This window comes from Caretta caretta, chromosome 1, assembly GCF_965140235.1.
Source record: "Caretta caretta isolate rCarCar2 chromosome 1, rCarCar1.hap1, whole genome shotgun sequence".
Lineage (NCBI taxonomy): Eukaryota > Metazoa > Chordata > Testudines > Cheloniidae > Caretta > Caretta caretta.
Window position 1 is genome coordinate 40,050,174 of NC_134206.1, and position 24,823 is coordinate 40,074,996.

General features: G+C 38.9%; 1 protein-coding gene across 4 annotated transcripts in view; it reads right to left on the minus strand.

The window, feature by feature from the left end:
* Positions 1 to 414: 414 nt before the first annotated feature.
* CPAP (centrosome assembly and centriole elongation protein) overlaps positions 415 to 24,823 on the minus strand; it is a 28,126-nt gene continuing 3,717 nt past the window's right edge. For 2 of the 4 annotated variants that reach the window (XM_048845015.2, XM_048844996.2), the window contains 14 exons: positions 24,178 to 24,301; positions 21,291 to 21,438; positions 18,196 to 18,301; positions 16,253 to 17,885; positions 12,533 to 12,665; positions 11,038 to 11,203; positions 8,939 to 9,181; positions 8,233 to 8,332; positions 5,108 to 5,208; positions 3,212 to 3,313; positions 2,088 to 2,228; positions 1,923 to 2,007; positions 1,710 to 1,830; positions 415 to 755 (listed from right to left, as the gene is read on the minus strand). In XM_048845015.2, the coding sequence (XP_048700972.2) occupies positions 563 to 755; positions 1,710 to 1,830; positions 1,923 to 2,007; positions 2,088 to 2,228; positions 3,212 to 3,313; positions 5,108 to 5,208; positions 8,233 to 8,332; positions 8,939 to 9,181; positions 11,038 to 11,203; positions 12,533 to 12,665; positions 16,253 to 17,885; positions 18,196 to 18,301; positions 21,291 to 21,438; positions 24,178 to 24,301 (3,396 nt within the window). In that variant the 3' untranslated portion in view covers positions 415 to 562. Of the gene's footprint in view, positions 756 to 1,709; positions 1,831 to 1,922; positions 2,008 to 2,087; positions 2,229 to 3,211; positions 3,314 to 5,107; positions 5,209 to 7,886; positions 8,122 to 8,232; positions 8,333 to 8,938; positions 9,182 to 11,037; positions 11,204 to 12,532; positions 12,666 to 16,252; positions 17,886 to 18,195; positions 18,302 to 21,290; positions 21,439 to 22,467; positions 23,076 to 24,177; positions 24,302 to 24,823 lie in introns of those variants that run through there. The other 2 variants (XM_048845025.2, XM_075127260.1) reach the window with 2 other exon arrangements.

Here is a 24,823-nt window from a genome sequence, read left to right on the forward strand (position 1 = left end):
CTGCCCCAGGCTTAGTGTGGAGCCCCCTTCCACATTCAACCCCTTGGCCCCAGCCCAGAGCCTGCACCCCAACCCCCTGCTTCCGCCCGGTTAGAGTGAATGAGAGTGGGGGAGAGTGAGCAACAGACTGAGTGGGGCAGGGCAGATCCTGGATACATCTTAAATTCAAAGTGATTTTGTGCATATAAAGGTTGGAGACCACTGCCTTAGGCATAAGGCAAATCCTGCAAATCCTGTAGTTGACAACAGCACTTGGTTTCTTTCACCAGCAAGACTTATTGCATCTAGTGATAAATAATTAAATATATGCTACTTTGAAAGGGAATTTAGGAAGTAGCTGCTTAACTCACATATGAAAGCAGACAGAAATTTCTCAAAGTAAGCCCTTTTGACAGACCAAGTCAGAGACATCTCCTTAATATCATTGTTTATTTTAAAAATAAATTTATTTTAGACAAACAAAATTATGTACAATATGTACATTGGTTTGTTTGTTTTTTTTAACAAATATACACTTTTGCTAAGCGTGATAGGTGCTTACAAGAGTTTCATAAGTCATATGTTATAACTTAGTGTCCATTATAACATTACCATCCTTGTCCTTAACTCTTACTCTCCCACAGACATATTTTGTTTCCTGGTGTCCATTCGCATACACAGTCTTGACAGTGCCATCTGGATATTCACGTCTCTTGAACTGTGGCGTATGCAGCTCTCTCTGGCCATTGTTAAATTCTATAGTTTTGCTTCCATCTCTGTATTAAATGAGTGTATACAATTAAATATAAAATACACAAAAGGCACTGAACATAGACTGACAGGGCCAGCCTTAAACTGAAATTCCAACACCATACTAACAGTTATACCTAGGCAGGAATTTAATTGAATGTAGAAATTTGTAAAGATTCTCAAAGAGCATGCACTGTTTTTCTAGAACTTTATAGTTGTCAAAAAACAAACTCATTAAAATCACAATAAAGTTGATAAATATCTCAGCTGATCACTAGTGTTGCAGTTAATTTTAAACAATATTAAAGCTGCATTCTGAAAGCAATTTTTTAAAAAAAAAGTTCAGAGAGGCTGTTTTAATAGTTAAAGCAAGGAAGGAGAAGTAGAGATCACTGAAGTGTAAAAGTATGAGAATCATTAGAAACATGCATCTTTGGAAAGTTTATTCTTGATTTAGTTAAATCAAGGTATGAAATATAGCTTACCATCCTATTTGAAGCATTGGAAGGCCCAAACAAATTTGTCCCTGATTCAGGAAAAGTATTTAAGCACATGCTAAAGTGCTTTCCTGTTTCAGGGCCTATATTAGTACATGCAATTAAATAAATGAATGCTTGGACTCTGTCTCTTAAAAGCAGATTACAACAACATGTACTTTGTGTAAATACATTAGTTAGTATAAACTGCTACATTTCTTCTATATATCAGATATGATGTATCAAACTTTTTCAAGTGTAAGCTTCTCAAAAGCTCAATAAGGTTTTAAATGAAGTCTTTTCTATTACTAGTGGATTACCACAGTTATACAAATATTCATTTTTCATCCTTTCATACAGTATATCCATCTTAACTTGAAGACAAGCACTGTACACAGAAAATGAGTACTCAAGGAAGGGTGGATGAACTTCAGTGTGCCAAGAACTCTTTCCCCCCCTCTACTGTGTGGGAACATGTAGGGTATATTAAAAGTAAAAATTTACCTCTGCACACGAACAATAGTGCCATCTGGAAAAATGCTTTCCTCTCCCCCATCCATAAATAAATTCTTAATAGTTTGGTCAGGAAATGTAATTTCTTTCCTTCCATCAGGGTAATGCTTCTCTGTAACAATGTACATATTTTGTTTCAAAATAACTATAGAAAGTTTTTATATGAAAATTAAACTATACAGATAAAAGGTTCATAGTTTTTACCTATTTGTCCATTTGAGAAATGTAAGACTTCTAACCCACCAGGGTATGTAGTATGAGTTGTCTGGGCATCTGCATAATAGTAAATCTGTAGAGAAGAATAGATCGTAAGTGTCTTTAAGAAAATCTGGCCATATAAACTGTCAGGAAGATAATTTGGATACATACCACTCTTTGATCAGGCATAACTTGTTTCACATCCCCATTAAAGAATGTTACAGTTATGGTCTTTCCATCCGAACTCATTTCTTTCCGTGTTCCATTAGGGAAAAATATAAGATGACAGCCATTTTTTAAAACCTTTTCAACCTAAAAGGTAAATTACATAAAGGTGGATGTTCAGCAATAAAACTGGTATAACGTTTCCAACAATAATTTCAATTAAAATTAAATTCTTTGGTCATTTTAGCAGTTTGACAGAGTTTGAGCTATTGACAGGCAAATCAGCATTAGACGAATATTTGTCTGACTTTTGCCCAGACTTTAAGACTGAGCTCTTTGAGAGCCAAAGTTTGTTTGCATTTCTCATCCAACCTTGAATTTCCATAACTTTCCATTGTCTGGTTTGACACAATAATAGTAATAAAATGCAGCCAGAGACGCTGTTGTGGAACCAGAAAGCAACACACAGGAATAACCATTTATGGATTTGTCATCCACATTCCTGAAACAGTTTCTCACATTTTGTCAAACCAGTTCTCCAATAATTTTCTCCAATAAGCAAACAAAGTAGTTTCTTTTCCCTTAATTGTATAAATTCTTGTTAAATTGGGCATCTGGCCCAAGGACTTTATTTATTTAAAATAGAGGTTGGAAATATCATTTTTAATATCATAGCACTAGGGAGCCTCAGTCATGTACATTGTACAGCACCTAACCTAATAGTCAAACAGAATAAAAAGACAGTCCCTGACCCAAAGAACTTAAACGAAGTATAAGACAGACTGATTGGGGTGGGGGGAGTGTGTACAAGAAACAAATGAGACCCTCGTTTTCCTTTTTTTGCTGGTTTGGTCATTTCCAATTGGACTCAAGTAAGAAACCATCCTATGTGTATATATGGAACAGTTTACAACACACAATTTTTATGGAAGTGATTTAGGTATTTAGATTTTAACATTTATCTTAGACTCTAAATGCCTCACAAATGAAAGGGATACCCACCCAACAGCCCCATATATAAATTGAACAAGAGAGGCACCGCAGCCCTGACAAAGATGAGTTCCCCTGAAAGAGTGAATTAATTGCCCAGATCTATTCTCTGTAGCCTCGTAAAGGAAATCTGATCCTACCTTTCCATCAGGATAGTTAACTTCTCCCTGTATTTCTTCACTACCTGTAGACACAAGAAAAGGGGACTCTAATGGCACACACGTTTCAGTAGGGGACATGTCCTGAAATGAAAAGATTTCTCTAGTAAGCAACTGTGACAGAGTACAACCCTGTATTAATACCCTCCACACTAATCATTGTACAAATTATGTCCTGTGAGGTATCATTTGAAAACTAATAACTCACTGTCAATATCACGATGAAATACATACAATATTACATGTAAAATTAGGAACAAATTGAAATCATGACTGAAGTTTGTTTATCAGACAAGTCTGGGGAGGGGGTAAACCTGTTTCTCAAAGACAAAGGACAAGCCTCTTGCCAGGTGTAAATCTACAAAGTGGCCATTCTTTGACAAAGGGGGGGCTTGAACAAACATCTGCATCTTAGCAAACAGCAGCATGAAACCTGGTTCACCTCAAAACTCCAGCCTCACAGCGGGAATGAACTTCATTTAAGGGTAGCCTTAAGGAAAATGTATTTCAAAGGGGGACTGAGCTATAAAGTGAGGGGCAAAAAAACCCTAAGTTATCTCTCCCTTGATTTCACCTTGAACCAAATCTGGAGTGTTATGTTTTAGTACTAGGAAGCATTTGATCTCTATTTCTCTTGTAACCATTTCTACTTTAATGCCTTTCACATAAAACCTCTCTTTGTAATTAAATAAACTTGTTTTATTCTTTGATCAAAACTAGTCCAGTGTTGTCTCTGAACTGAATTGTGTGGGTAACTCCATTTAAAGTAACAAATTGTTGGATATGGATCCCCTTAGAGGGGCAACAAATGTGAGAAAGCTGGAGAGTGCAGAACATGTTTTGGGGGGAAATTTGGGACTGGAAGTGTGTTGGGATCACCTTGCAAGTAGTAACCAAGGCTCATGGAAGCTGGAGTGAGATGGCAGGCCTGCAGCTCTACATAGCCACTTAGGGTGTGACCTGCATGCTGTTTGTTAGGGGCCCTGCTTGGGAGTTTACAGAAGCAAAGCATTGTGAGACACCCCAAGTTGCAAGGCAGGTGACGAGACAGCCCCTCACTAGTCTGGATTGCAACCTGGAATGTGACAGCATTAAATCAAGCTCCATTTTTGTGGGATTTTTCTGGAACATAAAGGTAATCTAACTTTTCTATCACATCTGGTATCTTTTTTTACGCAGCCAAACTTGAGGGATTTTTCGGGAAGTGAGAAGGCAGCTCATGAAAGCAAGGAGGGACCAAGAGAATCATCAACCCAAAGCACCTAGAGAAAAGGTCTGATATAGCTTATTGGATAATGACAAATCCACACACAAGATTTGTTAGGTTTTGGCAATCAGCTTTTGCCCAGATTGTTAAAGTGGATCTCATAATAACAAATTCCAATCTGGTGCTTAACTTAAATCATCAGTAACAACAGATTCCAAGGCACAGAATTATTATTCAAGTTTCATATACTTCTAGCAAATGCTACATACAGTAATTGATAAAGATGTATTATGTCTCAACTACCTGCATTTTTACAAAATCCACTTCTTTCTTCAGAAAAGAGATAAACATCCATTTTTTTCTACAAACATTTATTAAAATTCGGTAAATTTTGTAAGATACTTTGCTTAGCTACAATTGAACATCACCAAACATCTCCCCCTGCTGTAACCAAAAAAAATATGGTTCCAAATACTAGATGCAAGTGTAATTTTCTGTACAAGTATTCTGCATTACCAAAGTGTAGTTTAATATTGTAGTCATTACTAAATCTTGTCTAGTGTTCTTATGGTAGTTCCACAAATCACTTTTCAGGCTTCACATTTATGTAATGCAGATAACTATTATTTGGAATCGAGTCAAAATAGACAACATTCTGGTACAGGACTTACTATCATAAAAGTCTTAGAGGAATCTTCTAGTGTCATCACTGTCTTGTCAAAGTTACTCCCATCACTAACAGGTGCTGATTTAGGTCTTCTAGAAGGCTTTCCTGTTCAAATTATAAAAACTTAATTTTACATCCATCTCAGCAGCCAAGAAGCAGTTTGGGTGTTATAAGCAAATATAATGATCAGAATGATAAACTATACTGGATATCTGCATATCTCATGTGCAGTGTTAACTTGAAAGCAGTATCTTCAGCTACTCAAGAAGAATTAATATCCAGTTAAGTGTGTTACCTCAGATATATTATTGCTTGCTATAGTAGCAAAGAGCTACAATTTATGTTTCAGAGTAGCAGCCATATTAGTCTGTATTCGCAAAAAGAAAAGGAGTACTTGTAGCACCTTAGAGACTAACCAATTTATTTGAGCATAAGCTTTCGTGAGCTACAGCTCACTTATTCGGATGCATTCAGTGGAAAATACAGTGGGGAGATTTATATGCATAGAGAACATGAAACAATGGGTATTACCATACAGACTGTAATGAAAGTGATCACTTAAGGTGAGCTAATACTAGCAGGAGAGTGGGGGGGGGGGGAACCTTTTGTAGTGATAATCAAGGTGGGCCATTTCCAGCAGTCCTTGCTTACAGACAGCCCCCCAACCTGAAGCAAAGACTCACCAGCAACCACACACCACACAACAGAACCACTAACCCAGGAACCTATCCTTGCAGCAAAGCCCGTTGCCAACTGTGCCACATATCTATTCAGAGGACACCATCATAGGGCCTAATCACATCAGCCACACTATCAGAGGCTCGTTCACCTGCACATCCACCAATGTGATATATGCCATCATCTGCCAGCAATGCCCCTCTGCCATGTACATTGGTCAAACAGGTCAGTCTACATAAAAGACTAAATGGACACAAAATCAGATGTCAAGAATTATAACATTCAAAAACCAGTCGGAGAACACTTCAATCTCTTTGGTCACTCAATTACAGACCTAAAAGTTGCAATTCTTCAACAAAAAAACTTCAAAAACAGACTCCAAGGAGAGACTGCTGAATTGGAATTAATTTGCAAACTGGATACAATTAACTTAGGCTTGAATAGAGACTGGGAGTGGATGGGTCATTACACAAAGTAAAACTATTTCCCCATGTTTATCCCCACCCCCACCGTTCCTCAGACATTCTTGTCAACTGCTGGAAATGGCCCACCTTGATTATCACTACAAAAGGTTCCTCCCGCCCGCTGCTCTCCTGCTGGTAATAGCTCACCTTAAGTGATCACTCTCATTACAGTCTGTATGGTAACACCCATTGTTTCATGTTCTCTATGTATATAAATCCCCCCACTGTATTTTCCACTGCATGCATCTGATGAAGTGAGCTGTAGCTCACGAAAACTTATGCTCAAATAAATTTTTGTTAGTCTCTAAGGTGCCACAAGTACTCCTTTTCAATTTAAGTTATGAAAGTCATAATAAATGTGCTATCTATATTATATTTTATTTATAGATTTCAAATTATAAAAAAGGCACCTTTTCAAAGCTCTAGGTGCCTAACTCATTTATTAATTATATAATGAAATAACAGCACTGAGATAATCATTCCAATAGGAACTCAGCCAGCAAAACACCTACAGAGAGATTCCTTTCTACCCCTTTTGATTTATAAGCTCATCCTTGTTCTTTTCCAAAATAACCCTATAATGGTGTGTCCTTGCAGCATTCATGGAAGGTTTGGAACAAGTGAGGGGAACAATTTCCAGCATCTCGAAACCCTCACGGAGAACAGAAATGTCCTTCCAGCTACCCACTCTTTTATAGTGAGGGATGTCCAGTTTAGGCACTGCTGCAGACTGTAGCTGTGGCAACCTGGGACCAAAAGAAAGGCGATCTCTCAGGTACACCAGTCTCAAGACAGATAAGGCTTCATAGGTCATAAGCCAAGACTTAAACTATACCCAAAGACCAACAAACACCCAGTAAAGATCCTAGCATCAGATGCTCCCAACAAAATGCCTCACTCAGTAAGTGAGCCACACCATTCTGTACCAGCTTCATTCCTTGAATGATTTTAAAGATGTAACCCCATATAGAGTGCATAGCTATGCTTTCGTTAAGATAATTGCAAACAGCAGCAAGGTTCACATCTGAAAGATTGCAACCTCCTAGCCAGACGCAGATGTAAAAACAAAAAAAAAACCTGGACTACTGCTGTAATTGGAGAGTCAAACAGCAGCTGGGATCTGAAAAAAAAATCACTCCTAAAATGCAAATCTTAGTATCTAATGGTGGATGGATTCCCTCAAATCCAAGGGACCAATTATTTCCAGCTGCTTCCCCATCACCTCGACTTTTACCTCATTCTGATCTGGACTGAGCAGCCAACTCAGTCATTCATGGCCCAATCTTAGTTAGAAGCTGTCTGAGTCACATCATCCAAGTTGAAAATGAGAGATATACTTTTTGGTGTCATCAGCATACTGAAAACATACTTTATGCTTTCCTACTAACCCGCCTAATGGCCCCATATATATGTTGAACAGGAGGAGGTGATAGAATGGCACCCTGCAACACCCACCACTTTAGAGGTCTTCAGAAATTGCCTCCAACTACCTCTTTTGTGATTTCTCAGAGAGAAAATAATCACAGCACTGAAGAGCAATCCTGTGCTCTCCCACTAGAGTCTGTAAGCACGCGAACACTACCTGGTGATCAAAACGGTATCCAAGGCAGTTGATCGATCTAATACTACTAGCACAGATACCTTATCTTCATCCATTGCCAGGAGATCATTGACCAATGCAGTCTCTGGGCCATACCCAGTTCTGTACCCAGAGTGGGAAGGAAATCAGGGACACACGTACATACTGAGAGAGCTGTGTCCACAACTTTCTCCACAATCTTATCCAAGACGATATTTATTATTTATCAGAGCATTAAGTCTGATTTTTAAACTTTCACATGCATTATATTTTTGGACTATTTAATACATGCATTGCCTGAGGGAAATAAAGATATTACCAATTATCAGTTGCTGCAAACAAACATTAAAACTGGCAATTTTCTTTTAAAGAGTTAATACAATTCTCCTATTGAATAAATATTTATACCTTTTACTGGTGAATAACCTTTGCCATTCATCTTGCTACTCTTTTCCACTTGAGGAACTGGAGACAGAAACTGTTTTTTTTGAAATCTAGTTGATGGACTCTGAAAATACATAATAAAGATTTTATTTAGTTCAAGAATGGTTTATTCATAGCACTCATCAACACAGACCACTTGTCCATAATTTTTATAGCAATGACTGTTAATTATACACTTTTAAAGTATATTGTGAAGGGAATAAAGACTGAGCTCCTCTTTCCTCTACTTCCTCACTATGCACAATCCCAGAATTTTACCTTGGTGCAGTTAACCAGGGATAAGTATACTCCTCCTTACATTAGTTTAAGTTTTAGTAGTCTAACTGTGAAATCCTTCAGTGAAGACTGGCTGGTTTCACTGGATAATCTTTAGAGTGCAAAGGCACCAAAGTCAATTGCACCTGATTTCCCTATCGAACTCCAAAATAATTCAGTTTGAGAGAGCAAGATCCTGGAGAGCATGGTACCTGCACACAGTGAAAATCCAGGTTTATAGGGGCAGTAGAAGTCAACAGCAGTGTACTGTCTTACAAACACCAATACACCCCCATTAAATTAAATGAAACATCCAACTGGTCTCTTCTGAATACCAACTGAAAATATCAATGAGCCAAAACTCACTATGCATCTGCAAAAATCAGTTTAAAATACCTCAAAACAAACAACTTACTATAGATTCTGCTCTCTTCAAATTCATTCCAGAACTTTCAGCCTTCCTGTTGCTTTCAGCAGCTTCTGCTTTCTTCCAAACTTCTAGACGAAATCTTTCCATGATTTTGAGCTCTTCTCTTAACTCTGTGTTCTCCTTTGTTAAGGTTTCTATCTGGTTTCTAAGGCGACCATGAGTAGACGACCATTTTGCTTCTCTTCGCTTTAAGTCTTCCTGCAAATCTGCAAGCTGCTGTTTTAAAGCCTTAGAAAAATATTTATCAATTGTTTGTAGGAGGATACAAACCAGTCATTTTCTGCTGTATTAAAACATAGACTAGAGAAAATAGTAATGTTTTATTAGCAGTGACAGCACAGAAGACAGTGACCCAAAACTAGTAAAATCTTCTGTGTGTGAAGGGCAGGAAGCGTGTTTTCTTTCCTAAAATCAGGAGCTACTTTGTATTAATAACTTACCTGATCTCTCTCCCAATCAGGCAGCAAGCTTCATCCCTACTCAGGCCCCTTTACACTAGATAAAAGGTCCAGAGCAGTGTAAAGGAGCCATAAAAGCCTTCCCTTGTCAGAACAGGGGATTACCCTGGTACAGGAACTGGAGTGCTTCAGAGGAGTCCTTCACAAACCTGGCCTCAGGGGCATACTAAGGATGGGGCTGCAGCACACAGCACTACAGAGGTTCTGGGCAGCCTGCAATATTGTAGACAGGTCCCTCCCCCAGGACTGCCTAGTTATATGGGTGGCCTCTCCAGCCTCCAGAGCAGCCCAAGATAGGGAGGGTGCAAAGGAGGCTTAAAAGACAATTTACCTCACCTTCTCCCTGGGCTGTAAGTTCTGTGCGCAGTGTAACACAGAATCTCACCCTAGGTCCTAGGGAAGGAAAAGGACTTTTTCTTCACAGTGTTCAAGATTGTATTCTTGTCTTTTTTTTTTAATTAAGAAAAAGCAAGCTAAGTTTCCCCATCTGTAAAATAAGGATAACGATATCACCTTTGTAAAGCACTTTGAGATCTACTGATTAAAAATGCTACATAATAACCAGGTATCATTATTATACAGAGATGTCTAGCTAGATGGTTTGACAAGAGTCATGCTGCCATGTAGGTTATATTTGGTTTCACATTTCAAGCCAAAAAATAAAAAAATAAATATTATATATAAATATGCATAGAAAAAGTCCATTGGGCATGATGGGCCAGGAAGCACAATCATGTATAGTTACAAACTTAATACCAAATAAAAGGATTTTTAGGGCAGTCTGAAAAACAAGAACAAATTTTCTATTCCTCTTTCCCTCCCCAAACAAGCTCACAGGAAATCAGGAATTAAGTAATTTGAATTAAATAACTGTCACCTTTTATTTTGATCACTTTAGATTGAGTTAACCAAATAATAATGGATAATTCAATCACTAACTTTAGTAAGATATTAAAAAAGAAATCCAAAATCCTAAAAGCTAGAGGGAAAGATACCAAGATTACAATAAACTGCATTATTCAGACATTTTTAGCAACACGAATGTGCTATGCACCCTAGTAGTGACTAACAAGTCTTATCTTGTTCTAAGCAATAGGATTAAACATGATGGAAATGAGAAGACATGTTTATGCATCAGACACATTATAATCAACATCTATTATGAGATAAAACTGTGCTTAGCATGCAACAATTATGGACAGAACGATGCTTGATACAGGTTCAATTTTGCATTCAATTCACTACAGCGAATGAATTTGTTTGCAACATACTTATTACAGTAATATTTTGTAACTTGATTTAGTTTATTGGTCTGATGTCATGTTCTTTGTTAGTGCCATTCTGCACCTTTTTTGGTATGGGAGTCTGACAGAAAGACAACAGTTCTTTAGTACTGTTTTTGTTTTGCTTTGTATTTTAAAGCAAAACGATACTTATGTGAAGCCTGTGATTTTCAATGTGGGAATACTGATGGATGCCAGTCATCTTGGTCTAGTTTTATTTATATATATTTTCCTTCCTATCAAACCCCTTCAAATTAACAGGATCTACGAATTCCAAATTGCACAACTGTGAAAAGCTGAAGTTTCACTGTGAAGATCAGAACAATCTTTATATTTTTCTTACCTGAATTTCATCACGCTCCTTTTTATCTGGCATCGCTCTAGCTGCTGTGGAATATTTTTCAAAAACTTTACGGTCTTTTTGCAGTTTTCTCATTTCTTCTTTTTTAACTTCTTCTATCCGAGCCAATTCTTTTGTTTTCTGCTGTTCAAAGTCGGCTATTTCTCTCCTGAAATTACACAAGGTAGCTTATTGTTCTGGAATAGAACAACTTCAAGTTTGGAGTATTTATATATTTTTTTTGTGTTGTTTTTTAAAGGAGAAAATTAAGATTTAGAATTTTACTCCTCGGTAACTGAAAATAGTAGTATCTCCTGTTCCCAGAAAGACTTTCCAATGTAAATAAATTACACATACTATATATTTAGTTAGAAGGGTCTTTTCACTGCCACTGCTGAAGTCTTAAGAATCATCTCTTCGCAGTTCCCACTAACAAGAATCCTCTCCATATTTACTGTTGCTTTGACTGACAACTGGACAGAACCTCTTTTCAGAGGCTGCAAATAACATTCCTTAATTGGCAAAAGGGATCGCTATCGTCTAATATAAGGCATTCCCTCTCCTTCCTCCATCCCTAACTTTACCCCGTTTCCAGCCTACGTGTGCCCAGGAAGGTTTTTCCAGGAACAAACATCTGATCAAAAATACAGCATCATAGTCGCACTTTAGCAAGACACCAGGTAAAAGCATCAAGCTCTGGAAAACTGATCTTATTCTATTTTTTTTTTTTTTAAAAAAGATTGAGTCATTTAAAACAAATCTATAAAGTATATGGGAAAAAAAAATCTCCCAACCATATGAGCTTTCATACTGAACAAGTTGGGTATAGCTTTTTTAAATCATGTTTTGATCCATTTTCTAGAGTAGCAACTTGAGTGATTAATTATACAGTTTATTTACTGCATGTTGTACATTTAAACTACCTATAGTGTCAAACTTTTTTTTTACCTATCTATACTATTATATTCTAAGAGATGCCAATTACTTACCTGTATACTAAATATATCACGGGTGGCCAAACTGTGGCTCACCAGCCATAGCCAACTCTTTTACAGTTAAAGTGCAGCTTGCAGATCCCCTCCATTCTCAACCTACCAGACTGGGGGCTGGTGGAGCTCAGGGCCTCTGCCCAGTGGGAAGGGAGTCTAGGGGCTTCAGCCCAGCAGGAGGCACCTGCCAGGGCTCAGGCCCCACTCTTCCTGACGCCCCAAGCACTGGCAGGCACCACCCGTGGGGCTGAAGCCCAGAACCTCACCACCCTGCCGCAGGGTGGAAGCAGGTGCACCCAGCACTCAGACTTCTGAAGATCATCAGAGGACCAGTAAGTTTGGCCACCCCTGAAATAGATCTCTGTAATATTTACTACTATCCAATAGTAGTGTGCTTACCTGCAGATTTGCTCATTTGCCTATCTATAAAATAGCTCTAACTAAACAGTTAAGGAAATGTATTTACTAAGCAAATAAAATAAACTGAAATACTCCCAATGAAAAATTACCTGAGATTTTCTAAGGAGCTCTCTCGTTCTTCACGGAGTTTTGTTAGAGATGCATTTTCAGCTCTGAATCTTTCAATTTCTGTTTCCAATTCAACAAGCTTCTCTCTTAGTACCCGGGACCGAACAATGTCTCCTATCAAGGAACAGGCATACCCAAGTTAAGAGACATTCATACAGAGTGTTGAAGTATACACTAAATTGTCAGATATAAGTGATTTCATCAGTTGATCTTACTCTGAGGCACAAATAACTAGTTTCCAAATAATACAGTAGGTGATAAATAAGTCAGTCCTTGTCAAAGCAATCTGTGCTTCTTATTCAACCATCTCAGGTTTTGAATGTATTTGTTGCACAGGCACAACAGGGTATGCAAGGACTACAAATTTAAATCTGAATTAGTCTTCAAAATAGAGTAATTATCATTGAAGTTATGATCAGGGTTCGTACAGGAGGCGGAGGGGAGGTGGTCAGGCTCTTCAAAGCTGTGCCCACAAAATAAACTCTGCCCATGCAGGTCAGCAAAATAAGACCAACTTCGAAGTTTATTATGCAGATGTTCAAAGTATGATTGTTCATACTCTCGTTTCGGTGAGCCTGGCTCAACCTCAGTAGGTATATCTACCCAGCAAAGAGCAGAAAGCCCCCAGCCCGGATTGACAGACTTGGGCATGATCTAGATCTCTTTTTTTTTTCCCCCTTTTCTTTTCTTTTTTTAAGCTTCCAATCAAGAAGAGCCTAACAGAGCCCATGGGTGTTTTCGACCTTTACATCTACAAAGCTCACAGCAGCAAGACTCGCAGCCTGGATCAACAGACTTAAGCTTGCAGGGCTCATACCAGTACTCTAAAAAATATCAGTGTAGACAGCTCTTCGAAGTAGCAGCTCAGGCTCTGAAGCCAAGGGAGAAGGGGGTAGGCTTCAGAAATGGTATAAGCCCTGCAAGCTTAAGTCTGTTGATCCAGGCTGCGAGTCTTGCTGCTGTGAGCTTTGTAGATGTAAAGGTCGAAAACACCCATGGGCTCTGTTAGGCTCTTCTTGATTGGAAGTTTAAAAAAAGAAAGGTATCTCCCAACCACTTTCTGCTTAGGGCACCGAAGTGAAATGGTGCTCAAAGTTTCTTGTGGAGATCTATGATCCTCCATCTCCTTTCTTACATGAGGAATGAAACAGTTAATATTGATGTTTAAATCTTTGTCAGTGCGCATCTGAATAAACCCATTCCTGAAATTAATGCGGCAGTTCTCTCTGCATTGATTACACACTGACATTTTTTTAAATTTTCTTCTCAACCATAACACTAGAGGCTTTAATTAAAAAAAATCAAGCAAGTATATTCTGGATAACAAGACAAAGTTGAATCCATACCCTGTTTATGGTATAAAATTATTTTGCCAGATATTAAATGATCAGCAATGTGCTTTTTGTATTTTAGTACCTATCTTGATCAATTTTGCTAAGTATTTTTCCAGTAAGGGTTTATTAGAATTGCTGAATTTATTTCAATAGTTAAGAGAAGGCAGATGTGGATACAGATTGACAACAATGGGGGGGGGAAGTCTCTCACTTCTAAGACTTTTCAGCCAAGCATTAAGCGTTACATTTGACAACGTAACACAGTTGTTTCTAAATCATCTACATACACAGATGTAGTCCATCCTCCCAGCTGAGTCCATCCTCCCAGCCCCAATAGCCTAGGAAACCGAACATCCCAGGATCTGAACTCTTAACACAGAGGCTGCAGTGCATTTTATAACCACTAAACCATTAACAAAGTCCAGGTCTGCAAAAAAAACAAAACCAAAACTGACAATATTCCCTCACATATTTTGCATTAGAACAATCAGCTTGTGTACTTAAAAAAAAATCCTAGTGACCAGCAAATCTAACAATTATTAAAATTAGGTTGCTGTAAAGGATGATGAAAAACTAACAAAGGAAATGTAGCTACAATCCCAAAGATTGACTCTCTAGTAGGAAGAAGAATTGTGCTCTGAAGATTGTTAGGAAGCGGCCAATGGGGGCTGCGGGGGCAGTGCCTGCAGGTGAAGGCAGCGCACACAGCTGCCTGGCCACGCCTCGACCTAGCAGCTGAGCAAGGAGGATTTTGCCACTTCCAGGGAACCCCCAGGTAAGCGCCGCCCAGGGCCTGCCTCATCCCACTCCGTGCCCACTCCCATCACCCAAATTCTGCTGCTGCTACTGGGGGGAGGGGGAGAGGAGGGGAGCAGGGGTCCTGGAATGCATGCCACTGCCCGCCCCCCTCCCCAGCACCAGCAGGGGTCCCCCTGCCAAAGGAGGGTCCCGAGCCATGCACTGCCACCTGTCCCCCTCCAACACCCAGGCCATCCTTCCCCAGCACCTGCGGCCCCCCTGGGCAGCCCCCACCAAGTGTTAGTCACACGTATTTTTAGGAAAAGTCACGGTCAGGTCACAGGCCGTGAATTTTTGTTTACCTGACCTGTCTGTGACTTTTACTAAAAATACCCAAGACTAAAACGTAGCCTTAATTATGAATTAGGTAGAGCTGGTTGAAAATTTTTTTTACAAATCGGAGTTTTGTCAGACAACACAAGTTTGTTGAACCCAAAATGTCTCGTGAAACCAGGTCAGATTCAACAAACTTTTGTCAAGTCACTGGTAGGGTTCTGATGGAACCCAGTTCCCACGGTCCACAGCTTAAGAGCAGCCCTGTCACACCAGGGCTTCAAGCCTCCCTGTTGTGGAGCCAGGAAGCTCAAAGAACTGGGAGCCTGGAAACCCTGGGCTTAGGGCTTCCAGGATCCATGGCTCCAGGACAACCCCATCATCTGGATGGACATCCCTGGGCCGGAGACCCCAACGATTCCAGACTCTCAGACCAGCAGACTCTGTGCAGCCTGATTCCCAAGTGGCCAGCCCTGGGAGATGCAGACCCTGGAAGTCCCAGAACTGACTGACTACTGAGGTTATTAGCAGTCGTGAAAATGAAAAGAGTGTCAAATTTCAGTCAGCAGCTTCCAGACCCAGGGAGCATATTTTGTTTCAGAAATACCAAGTGTTGGTGTTCCCCCAAACATTCAGGGTTTCCAGTTCACAAGAAATTTTGATAAATTTGGTTCTATTCTGATTTGGAACAAAACCAAAATTTCAAAGTAGCAAAATTTCTTGCAAACCAGAAATCTCAAATTTCAGCCCACTCTAGAATCTAAGGGCCTGATTCTCCCCTTACTTACACTATTTTGACAACTATAGTTTTAGATTTCACTGACATTATTCATAATTTGCACTAGTATAAATGAGTGGAGAATCAGACTCTAAAAATTGATATTTGGTACGAATCCCTTTCAGTAATTTCAATTAATAAAAATCTATAAATAAAGTGATCTGAGCATCTAGTTAAAATTTTTTGAAATCATGTCACTGGCCACTTAAACATTTTTTCTAATGCAATTGCAAGAGCCCTGCATGGATACAAAATTTGTATCCGCATCCAAGCCATAAAAACGAGTTGCGGATATCCACAGATTTGCATGCTCTAGCTATTGCTCTGTGCTGAACGGTTGCAATAATCAGCAACAGTTTACGACAGCACCCACTAAATTCACATGACTGATAATTAACAGAAACTGCAAGTCAACACCAGTAATTTTTTCATTCTTCTCCATTATTTTGATTGCATGTTTTAAGAACACCTAGTGCTCAATCTACAGTGAAGTTTGTGTGTATATATTATTCTCTTACCTCCTGGTTCTTCTTGTCCCACATTTGATTTGGTTTCATGCCTTGCATGACAGCCTGGCTTCTGTTTAGGTTTCAGTGAAGGAAAGAGTTTCATCATGAGGTCTGATGTGGGAGGTGCACTTGCATCACCATCTGTCACACTCCGTTTGGGCAAATCATCTCCCTTCTTTATTGAAGCGACCTTCCTCTTTATTGTTTTATCTGGGGCAGCCATTTCACTTTTATTGTAATAGTCAGTTTGTGGAGGTACTTTAATGGTATCATTTTGGGGTACTTCATGCTGAATCTCATTTTCTTCAAGGTCAGTCCATGTTCTTTCATCATCAAACTCAACCTTATTCCTATTTGTACATGAAACACTTCTTTGAGATTCAGACACTTTGCTATTACTCTGATTTGGTAGCACATTGGATTCATCACTACTATAATCTTTGTCTGATAAGTCAAGATCAACATCCCTACTTTTGCTTTCTTTGCTGAGGTCTTTGACAGGTCCTGTGCAATCACAGAATGCTGGATTATCTTCTCTGATGCTCAAAATGAACTTTTTAGCATCTTCATTTGAACATTTTACGGTAGTCTCAAGTTCCTCCTCAGACTCTGTAGTAATGACACTGCTTCCATCATCCTTATCTTCATTTACATTCCATTCAGTACTTTTGGAAGTTGGAGATGCCACAGTGGAAGAAGTCTGAAATATTTTACTATCTGTTTTATTGAATTGGTCCCTTAGTCTAACAGATGCCCTCAAATCCAAGATTGTATGTGTAACTGCCCTGTCATTTTTATTTCCTTGTAAGATAATTTCTGCTTTTTTATTTTTATTTATAATATCTAGTGCATTCATCTGCTGTGGCATTGCTTTGACAGGGGTAGAAGACATTCTACGGCCTTTTGAAATTTGCTGATCTCGATCCAAGAACCTTTGTACAAATGAGGAATTACTCGAGAAAGATACTTCATCAGCAGCCTGTTCTAGAAACAAAAATTCATCTAATTCTATGTTCTCTTTTTCCTTTTCTTTTTCCCAGTTTTCCAACTTATTTTGGAATGAAAGTTCAAAAGAATGTTCTGAATCTTTTACAGGGTAACTTGTAGAACATTTGGAAAGAGAAAAAGTTTTGGTAAACTCTGTGGACAGCTGAGGCTTTTCTGTATCTGAAAATTTGTCAGTAGGCCTGCCAAAATCCATTATGTTTTCCTTATTTTCAAATTTGCTGTTGATTTCTGATCTGAAAGAATCTTTGAACTGCCCATCAAGATTCTTCTCAGTCTGCAGTCTCGCTGTTGGTGGCGATATATTTTTTCCATTATGATTCTTGAGTACTATGGCCTTCTGAACAGGGAAGACAGAATCATTTATTATTTTAGCAGCTCGGTTACATTTTTTAGACTGCACAGCAAAATTCTCAGAAACCTGTTCCTTGCTTAAAGGTGCAGTTTTCCGCTGTATTTGTGGTCTGTCCGCTTTAACAACGTTTCTGTCCTCCAAAGTAGTTTGCTGAGTCATCAGTTTGCTTTCTTTATACTTAGTTACTTTAGATTTGGCATTAGTGAACCTAGTTAAGCCTTCTCCCCGTTTCAGAAAGGGTCGTTTTGTCTGTAGTTTCTGAAAGGTTGACCTTCCTACTTCCTTTAAATAAAATAAAATAAAAAAAATCAAAGGACAACATTAAAACTTCCATTGTAGTATGGATAAGTATATTTACAGACTTATCTAAGTAAGGCTTACTAATATGTAAAGTTACACAGTACCTGTCCCTCTATAGTTTTAAGGAAGGTCAGAATCTTAAAAATAGAATAATTGTTTTTAAGAACTTGAATATTGCATATATAAAGTTGTAAGCTCTTCAGGGCAGGGATCTGTCTTCTCACATGTTTGTAAAGTTTCTAGTACGTTTTGGGAAGGTATATAAATAACTGTAGTATTTATAATAATTAACCTCTTGCTCCTCTTTTTGCTTCAGGCGCCGGTCTTCTAATCGTATCTGTTCTTCAAGGAATTCTTCAAACGTCTGTTTCCTCTCCTGAATCCCAGCTTTAATAGGCCTAGTATAATTTTTTTTAAATTACAAACTGCAATGTTAAAGTTAAATCTTTGTTTGACAATGCAATTAAAAATATAATTTATCATACAACATATGAAAATTATATAAGCAGGTAAGGAATTAAGAAGTTCTTTAGTCATTTAGGTATCCAATGGCAAAGCTAAGGCTATTTAATTTGAAGAATATGCTAGATTACCAGTGACTCTCAAAGACAAGCACAATAATATTACAGTAGAACCTGTAGAGTTCTACTGTAGAACTGTAGAGTTACGGACACCTCGGGAATGGAGGTTCTTAACTCTGAATAAAATGCAGCTCTGGCTCCAGCAGTTCACACTCCGGGCCAGTTTCCAGAGGCAGCTTCCTTGCAGGCAGTTTCTTTACCGGGCAAGCTTGTCCCCATCCTGACTGGGATTGGGAGGGGAGGTGGTGGTGACGAAAACAGCACATCCACCTGCCGAGACAGGGTAAAGTGGTGAAAAGAGCCCCCCCCGCCCCCCCCCCGGCCACAGGAGGGGGTGAACACAGCACCCACAGCTTATAGGAAAGCAGCGCAGACCCCAGTGCTGCTTGTGCTCCAGCTGCCTTGGGTTTGCAATGGAGGCTCACAGCTTTGCCTGCGAATCTCAGCATCTTCACTTCCTAGCAGTAGATGGGTGCCCTGTATGTGGGGGTAGGGGTGGGGACAGGAAGCCCAGATGTCTCTACCTTTAAGAAGCAATACAGGCACAGTACAGTATTTGCTTCTTTTTTTTGGGTCTCTGCTGCTGCCTAATTAGTTACTTCTGGTTTCACATGATGTTAGATTGACCGATCAGCCCGTAACTCTGGTGTTCGTATCTTTGAGCTTCTACTGTATTTTATCACATTTGTTTTAAGTAATCATGAAAGGCACATGTGACGCATGACTAGAAAGGGTTAAATATCCTGCAAAATAAATAATCCACAGAAGAAATGTGGGGAGATAATATTTGTGGTTTTGTGTATTTATATATGTATGAGTAGGGTGGACAATGTAATCAACAGTCCCTGTCTCTGCAGTATTCTGATAATTCAGCAGTCAAAAGAACATCCTATCATGTAAATGAATTGTAAACATGGGCTATCTCACTATTCATCTCTCTTTGAAATGTACTGTGAATGGTGGAGGAACAAGCAAATGACTTATGTTAATTCGTATAGCTAAGTATCAGTGATGGACCTCCTTCAAAGTCATCCTAATTACCTTTTGTTCCCTGAGGAATTCCAACTTGTCAAAAGACATGAAACTGTATAAAAGATCCTTGGGTCCTGATTCTGTCATCTTAGATCTGCTTAGACTTCATCAGGGGACGTTTGAGTCACAAGACTGAGGTCCCAGTTATGCTGGTACGCTCTGAATATGAGATTTGGACATTGGACTGTGACCTATGAACTGAATTCTAAAGGAACTCTTTCCAACTACACCATCTCTGCTGTGAATCTGAACCTCAATGAATTGAACTCATGTCTGTGGATGAATGGATGGATGGATATTTTAACAATACTCTTGTTTTTTAATAAATTTTAGTTTAGTTAATAAGAATTGGCTATAGCATGTATTTGGGTAAGATCTGAAACGTTTATTAACCTGGGAGGTAATGTGTCTGATCCTTTGGGATTGGTAGAACCTTTTCTTTTATATGATGAAATAAGATTTACAGAAATTTTCATCATATTTGATGTGGGTACCTGGAATAAGGCCTGAGGCTGGATCACTTTTAAGGGAACTGTGTTGTTTGGACTTCTAACCAGTGAGGTAATAAAGAAACTGTTTTATGCTGTCTTGGTAAATCTAGGTATTGGAATATCCACCAGCTTTATGGGTATTGTCTGCCCCATTCTTTGCCATTCACCCTAATTGAGTGACCTCAGCTGGCTCCCCACTAGGGCCCCGGTCACAGCACGTCTAAATCTTGCTGCTTCTTCTTACAATGGATGTCAAAGACCTGATCCTTTCCTCTATGTCAATCTCTTATCCAGGCTCTGGTCACGTTCCAAATGCCTACACTGCCCTAAACACCCATGGCTGGCCCATGTCAGCTGACTCAGACTCATGGACCTCAGGCCACAGGGCTATAAAATTGCAGTGTAGATGTCCAAGAGCAGAGAGTGGTCCCAGACCCGGGTGACAACCTGAGCCCAGACATCTACACTGCAATTTTATAGCCCTACAAGCCACAGTCAACTGACATGGGCCAACTGCAGGTGTTTTATTGCAGTGTAGACATACCCCTTGTGTCTTGACTTCTCCAATTTTGCACTGAGTGCATTCAAAATGCTACTGTTAAGGTCATCTTCCTAGCCTGTCACTCTGAATACATCACCCCTCCTCTTTCACTGCATCAAACACAGACTTCCTGTCCATGCTTTCAAAGACATGCACAATTTAGCCCTGTTCTATTTAATCCCATGTTCATTTTGGTTTTGCTTCATCAGTAATGCCAGTCTTTACCACCCATTAGTCCATTTTACCCCCCAAACACCTTCATTCTTTCTCCCCTCCACCCACACACAAGAGAATGACTCCTTCTCAAAATGTATAAAGTCATCACCTTATCCTCTTCCACATCTCTCCTTCAGACTCACCTCTGCCATGATGCTTACAGAAAAAGGCATCTGATAATGGCTATGCCAGAGAAAGTTGTGATTACTGCTACTGGATTGGCTTATTACAACTATAGTTGTGCACAGTAAAGCTATGCCAAAACATGATTTTGGTTTACCATTACCTTATCCCTAGACTCATTTATTTCATCGACCTGTTATGCCACACCATAAGAATTTAGGGGCAGGGACTTCTTTTGCCATATCTCTGTATAATGCCTATCAGAATGGGGGCCGACTTAGTTGGAGCTTCTAGATACTACTCAAATACAAATATTAAATTTTAAACCACTTTCAATCAATCAGGTCTTAGAACTTGGTCAAAAAAGATTGGATAAAACTATTATATATAAGCTTATATTTACCTTTCCTCTATGTTAGCTGCTTGTAAGCATTTTCTTCCATTGGGACTTCCAGACAAATCTACATTTCTTGAACATAAATGATCAGCGTCGCTCTCTTCACCTCCAACAGAGTTTTCCATCTTTTGTTTTGGACACCAAGTGCTTTCTCCTATGAAATCATGGATATTTGTCTTTTTTTCTACAAGTTTTCAGCTTGTATTTAAAAACCAGGAACAACACTCAGAGGCGATTCACAGATTACGAAGTCAAAAGGGACTATTGTTATTTAGTCTGACCTGGGTAACACAAAGCCATGAGACTTCCCTCAATTAATTCCTTTTTGAACTAGAGTTTATCTTTTAGAACATCCAATCTTGAATTAAAAATTTCCAGTGTTGGAGAATCCACCTCAACTCTTGATAGTTGTTCCAATGGATACTTAGGGTCATTTAAAAATGTGCACCTTATTTCCATTCTGAATATGTCTAGCTTCAACTTCTAGTCATTGGATTCTGTTATATCTTTGTCTACCAGGTTGAAAAATCATCTATTATCAAATTTTTATTCTCCACTTCTAGACTATGATCAAGTCTAACTTCCTCTGCATCGCGCTAGAGGCTCATGTTCAGTTCATTATCCACTGTGATCGCAATACTCCAATAGTAGAGTCAATTATTTCCAGGATAGAGTCCCCCATCCTGTAAGTACAACCTGCATACTGTGTTCCCAGATGTATGACTTTATATTTGATGGTACTGAAATGCATACTGATGCTTGCACACAACTTGTCAAGTGATCTAAGCATTGTGTATCAGGGACCTGTCCTCTACATTATTTACCATTTCCCCCAATTTTGTGTCATCTGCAAACTTTATCTGTAATAATTTCATGTTGTCTTTCAGCTCATTGACAAAAATGTTAAAAAGCACGAGGCCACACGATATAAAGGACCTGATCTTGCTGCCATTGAAGTGAATGGCAAAACTCCCATTGGACTTCAATAAGGGTAGAATTAGGCCCATTGGCTGACAAATATATAGTCTATTGACAGGCAACTAGGATTCAATTACCATCAAGTGAACAAATAGTTAAAATAAAACTAAATGTTTACAGTAGCCTAGGAAGATACTAAGATCAGTAACTATGAAAAGACTCCAGCTTATCTAGAAAATTGGGTCTTTCAATAAATTTAACTAACCAGTAGTATTTTTGTGGTCCTTGTTCTTCCAATCGCTTTACATTTTCAGAGATGCATCTAGACGAGGGGTTCTCAAACTTCATTGCACCACTACCCCCTTCTGACAAAAAAAAAATTACTACATGATCCCAGGAGGTGGGACCGAAGCCTGAGCCTGTCCAATCCCTGCCACCCAGGGGGTGGGGGGGGGAGGCAAAGCTAAAGCCCTTCCCAGGCAGGGAGCCTGTAATCTCAGCCTCACTGCCCAAGGCTGAAGCTCTCAGGCTTCAACCCCAGACACTGGGGTTTTGGGTTCAGTCCCTGGCATGAGCAAGTCTAAGCCAGTCCTGGCAACCCCATTAAAACGGGCTCACGACCCACAGTTTGAGAACTGCTGATCTAGACACTGTTTCTCACTGATAGAATCTGAAGATAAACTGCTCTTCAAAGATCAGATGAATTCCTTGTCGTTTAACTTTTGTAGTAATTCACTCTTGTGTATGTGAAGAAACAAAAGAAAAATCATCCAGGATAGAGCACTATCTCCACTGAGATTCTGGTACACAGGTGGTGGCAAGTAAGGCACAGTGTTTAAACTAGCTGGATGTCGACATCATTGACTCAGATCTTCTGACTTTCGAGCATAGTCTCAAAGGGGGAGCGGAAAAAATGCATTATGCTTTGTATTTCCATTACAATATTGTTGTCTCTGCGAGGAGGAGACAGCAGTTCCAGAATTGGATTGGTCACATGTTCCTAGGGATAGGGGTCCAGGTACTTCTACACACATCTGGCCAGTCTGTAGCCAAGGGTTTTTTTTCCTTCCCCTCCAGATGAAGCCTAAGGGTATTTCTGTGGGGTGGGGAAGAGTGAAAAAAGGGACTTAGGGTCAACAGTGATGAAGCAGGTTTTCTGAGACAGCTGAACAGAGAGAAGAGAAAGGGAAATGTTTTGGGGGGGAAGTTTAAGATTCACATTTTTTAATTTTGTTTTTATGTTGTCGAGCTTTCACTATTTTTCTTTCTTTTCTATTTAGACTAAGTTCTCCAAAGCAAGGGCCCTACCATGCTACGTGTTTGTACGGCACCAAACACAACAAGAACCCAGTCCTGGTTGAGGTGTTTGGATGCTACTGTAATATGAATGTTGAGTAGTAGTTTTTAAAATGAACAGGAGTACTTGTGACACCTTCGAGACTAACAAATTTATTAGAGCATAAGATTTCGTGAGCTACAGCTCACTTCATCGGATGCATAGAATGGAACATATAGTAAGATATATATATATATACACACACACAGATAAGTTGGAAGTTACCATACAAACTCTGAGAGGCTAATTAGTTAAGATGAGCTATTATCAGCAGAAGAAAAAAAAAAACAAACTTCCAATTGATCTGTATGTATATATATATATATATCTTACTATATGTTCCATTCTATGCATCCGATGAAGTGAGCTGTAGCTCACAAAAGCTTATGCGCTAATAGATTTGTTAGTCTCTAAGGTGCTACAAGTACTCCTGTTCTTTTTGCAGATACAGACTAACACGGCTGCTACTCTGAAACCAGTTTTTAAAATGTTATTTTAAATAATGCAGTGTTTACCTGGGACTAATCCAGTAGTTTTGTGATAGTGTGTGAAAACAGTACTCAACATTTTAAGTAGAATATTAAAATTAAAGTGTTCAATTTCCTTAAGGTATACTGTATACTTTACTTCTCCACTTACCAGAAAGTCCTTGATGGCCAGATACCATGATAAGTAGTTTCTTCTGCTCTTCCATAAGCCTTTGAAGTTGTTCCATCTGTTGCTTCTTCAGCTGTTCTTGTTTCTGCTGTTGTATTTCTTTTAGCTTTATCAAGCATAAAAATTAAGTGTGTTTGAAGTCAATAGTTTTCTTAGAATCTATATGAGATTAACTAGCATGAAATGCTTTTTCTATTTCTTGCCTGAAGATGCTTTATTATAACAAGTGGCATTTGAACAGGATGTAAACAAGCTATGTTAAAACTAAGACCTTCACTCACTAATGGTACATTTTAAAACAAATTATACTGAAGGTATTTCCATCAGTGCCCAATTCTTTAATAGTTCCACTAGCCTTTAAACTGACCAACTTGTAAATTATATAGAAAACCCCACCTAGAAGACTTCTTTTGTAAAATTCTTTTGAAAAATATCAAGATTCGGCTTATACTTATGTTTGTACTAGTACCTTTTTATTAATACTTGAAATATCTAATGAAAATGAAATCCTTATCATAGGAATTCATCCTGTTGCTCATTTCTTATTTGAAGTCATAATATAACATGTGACATCTCAGTTAGTGACAGAGGAAAAGGCTTTGATCTGACAGAGCAAATGAAAAACAAG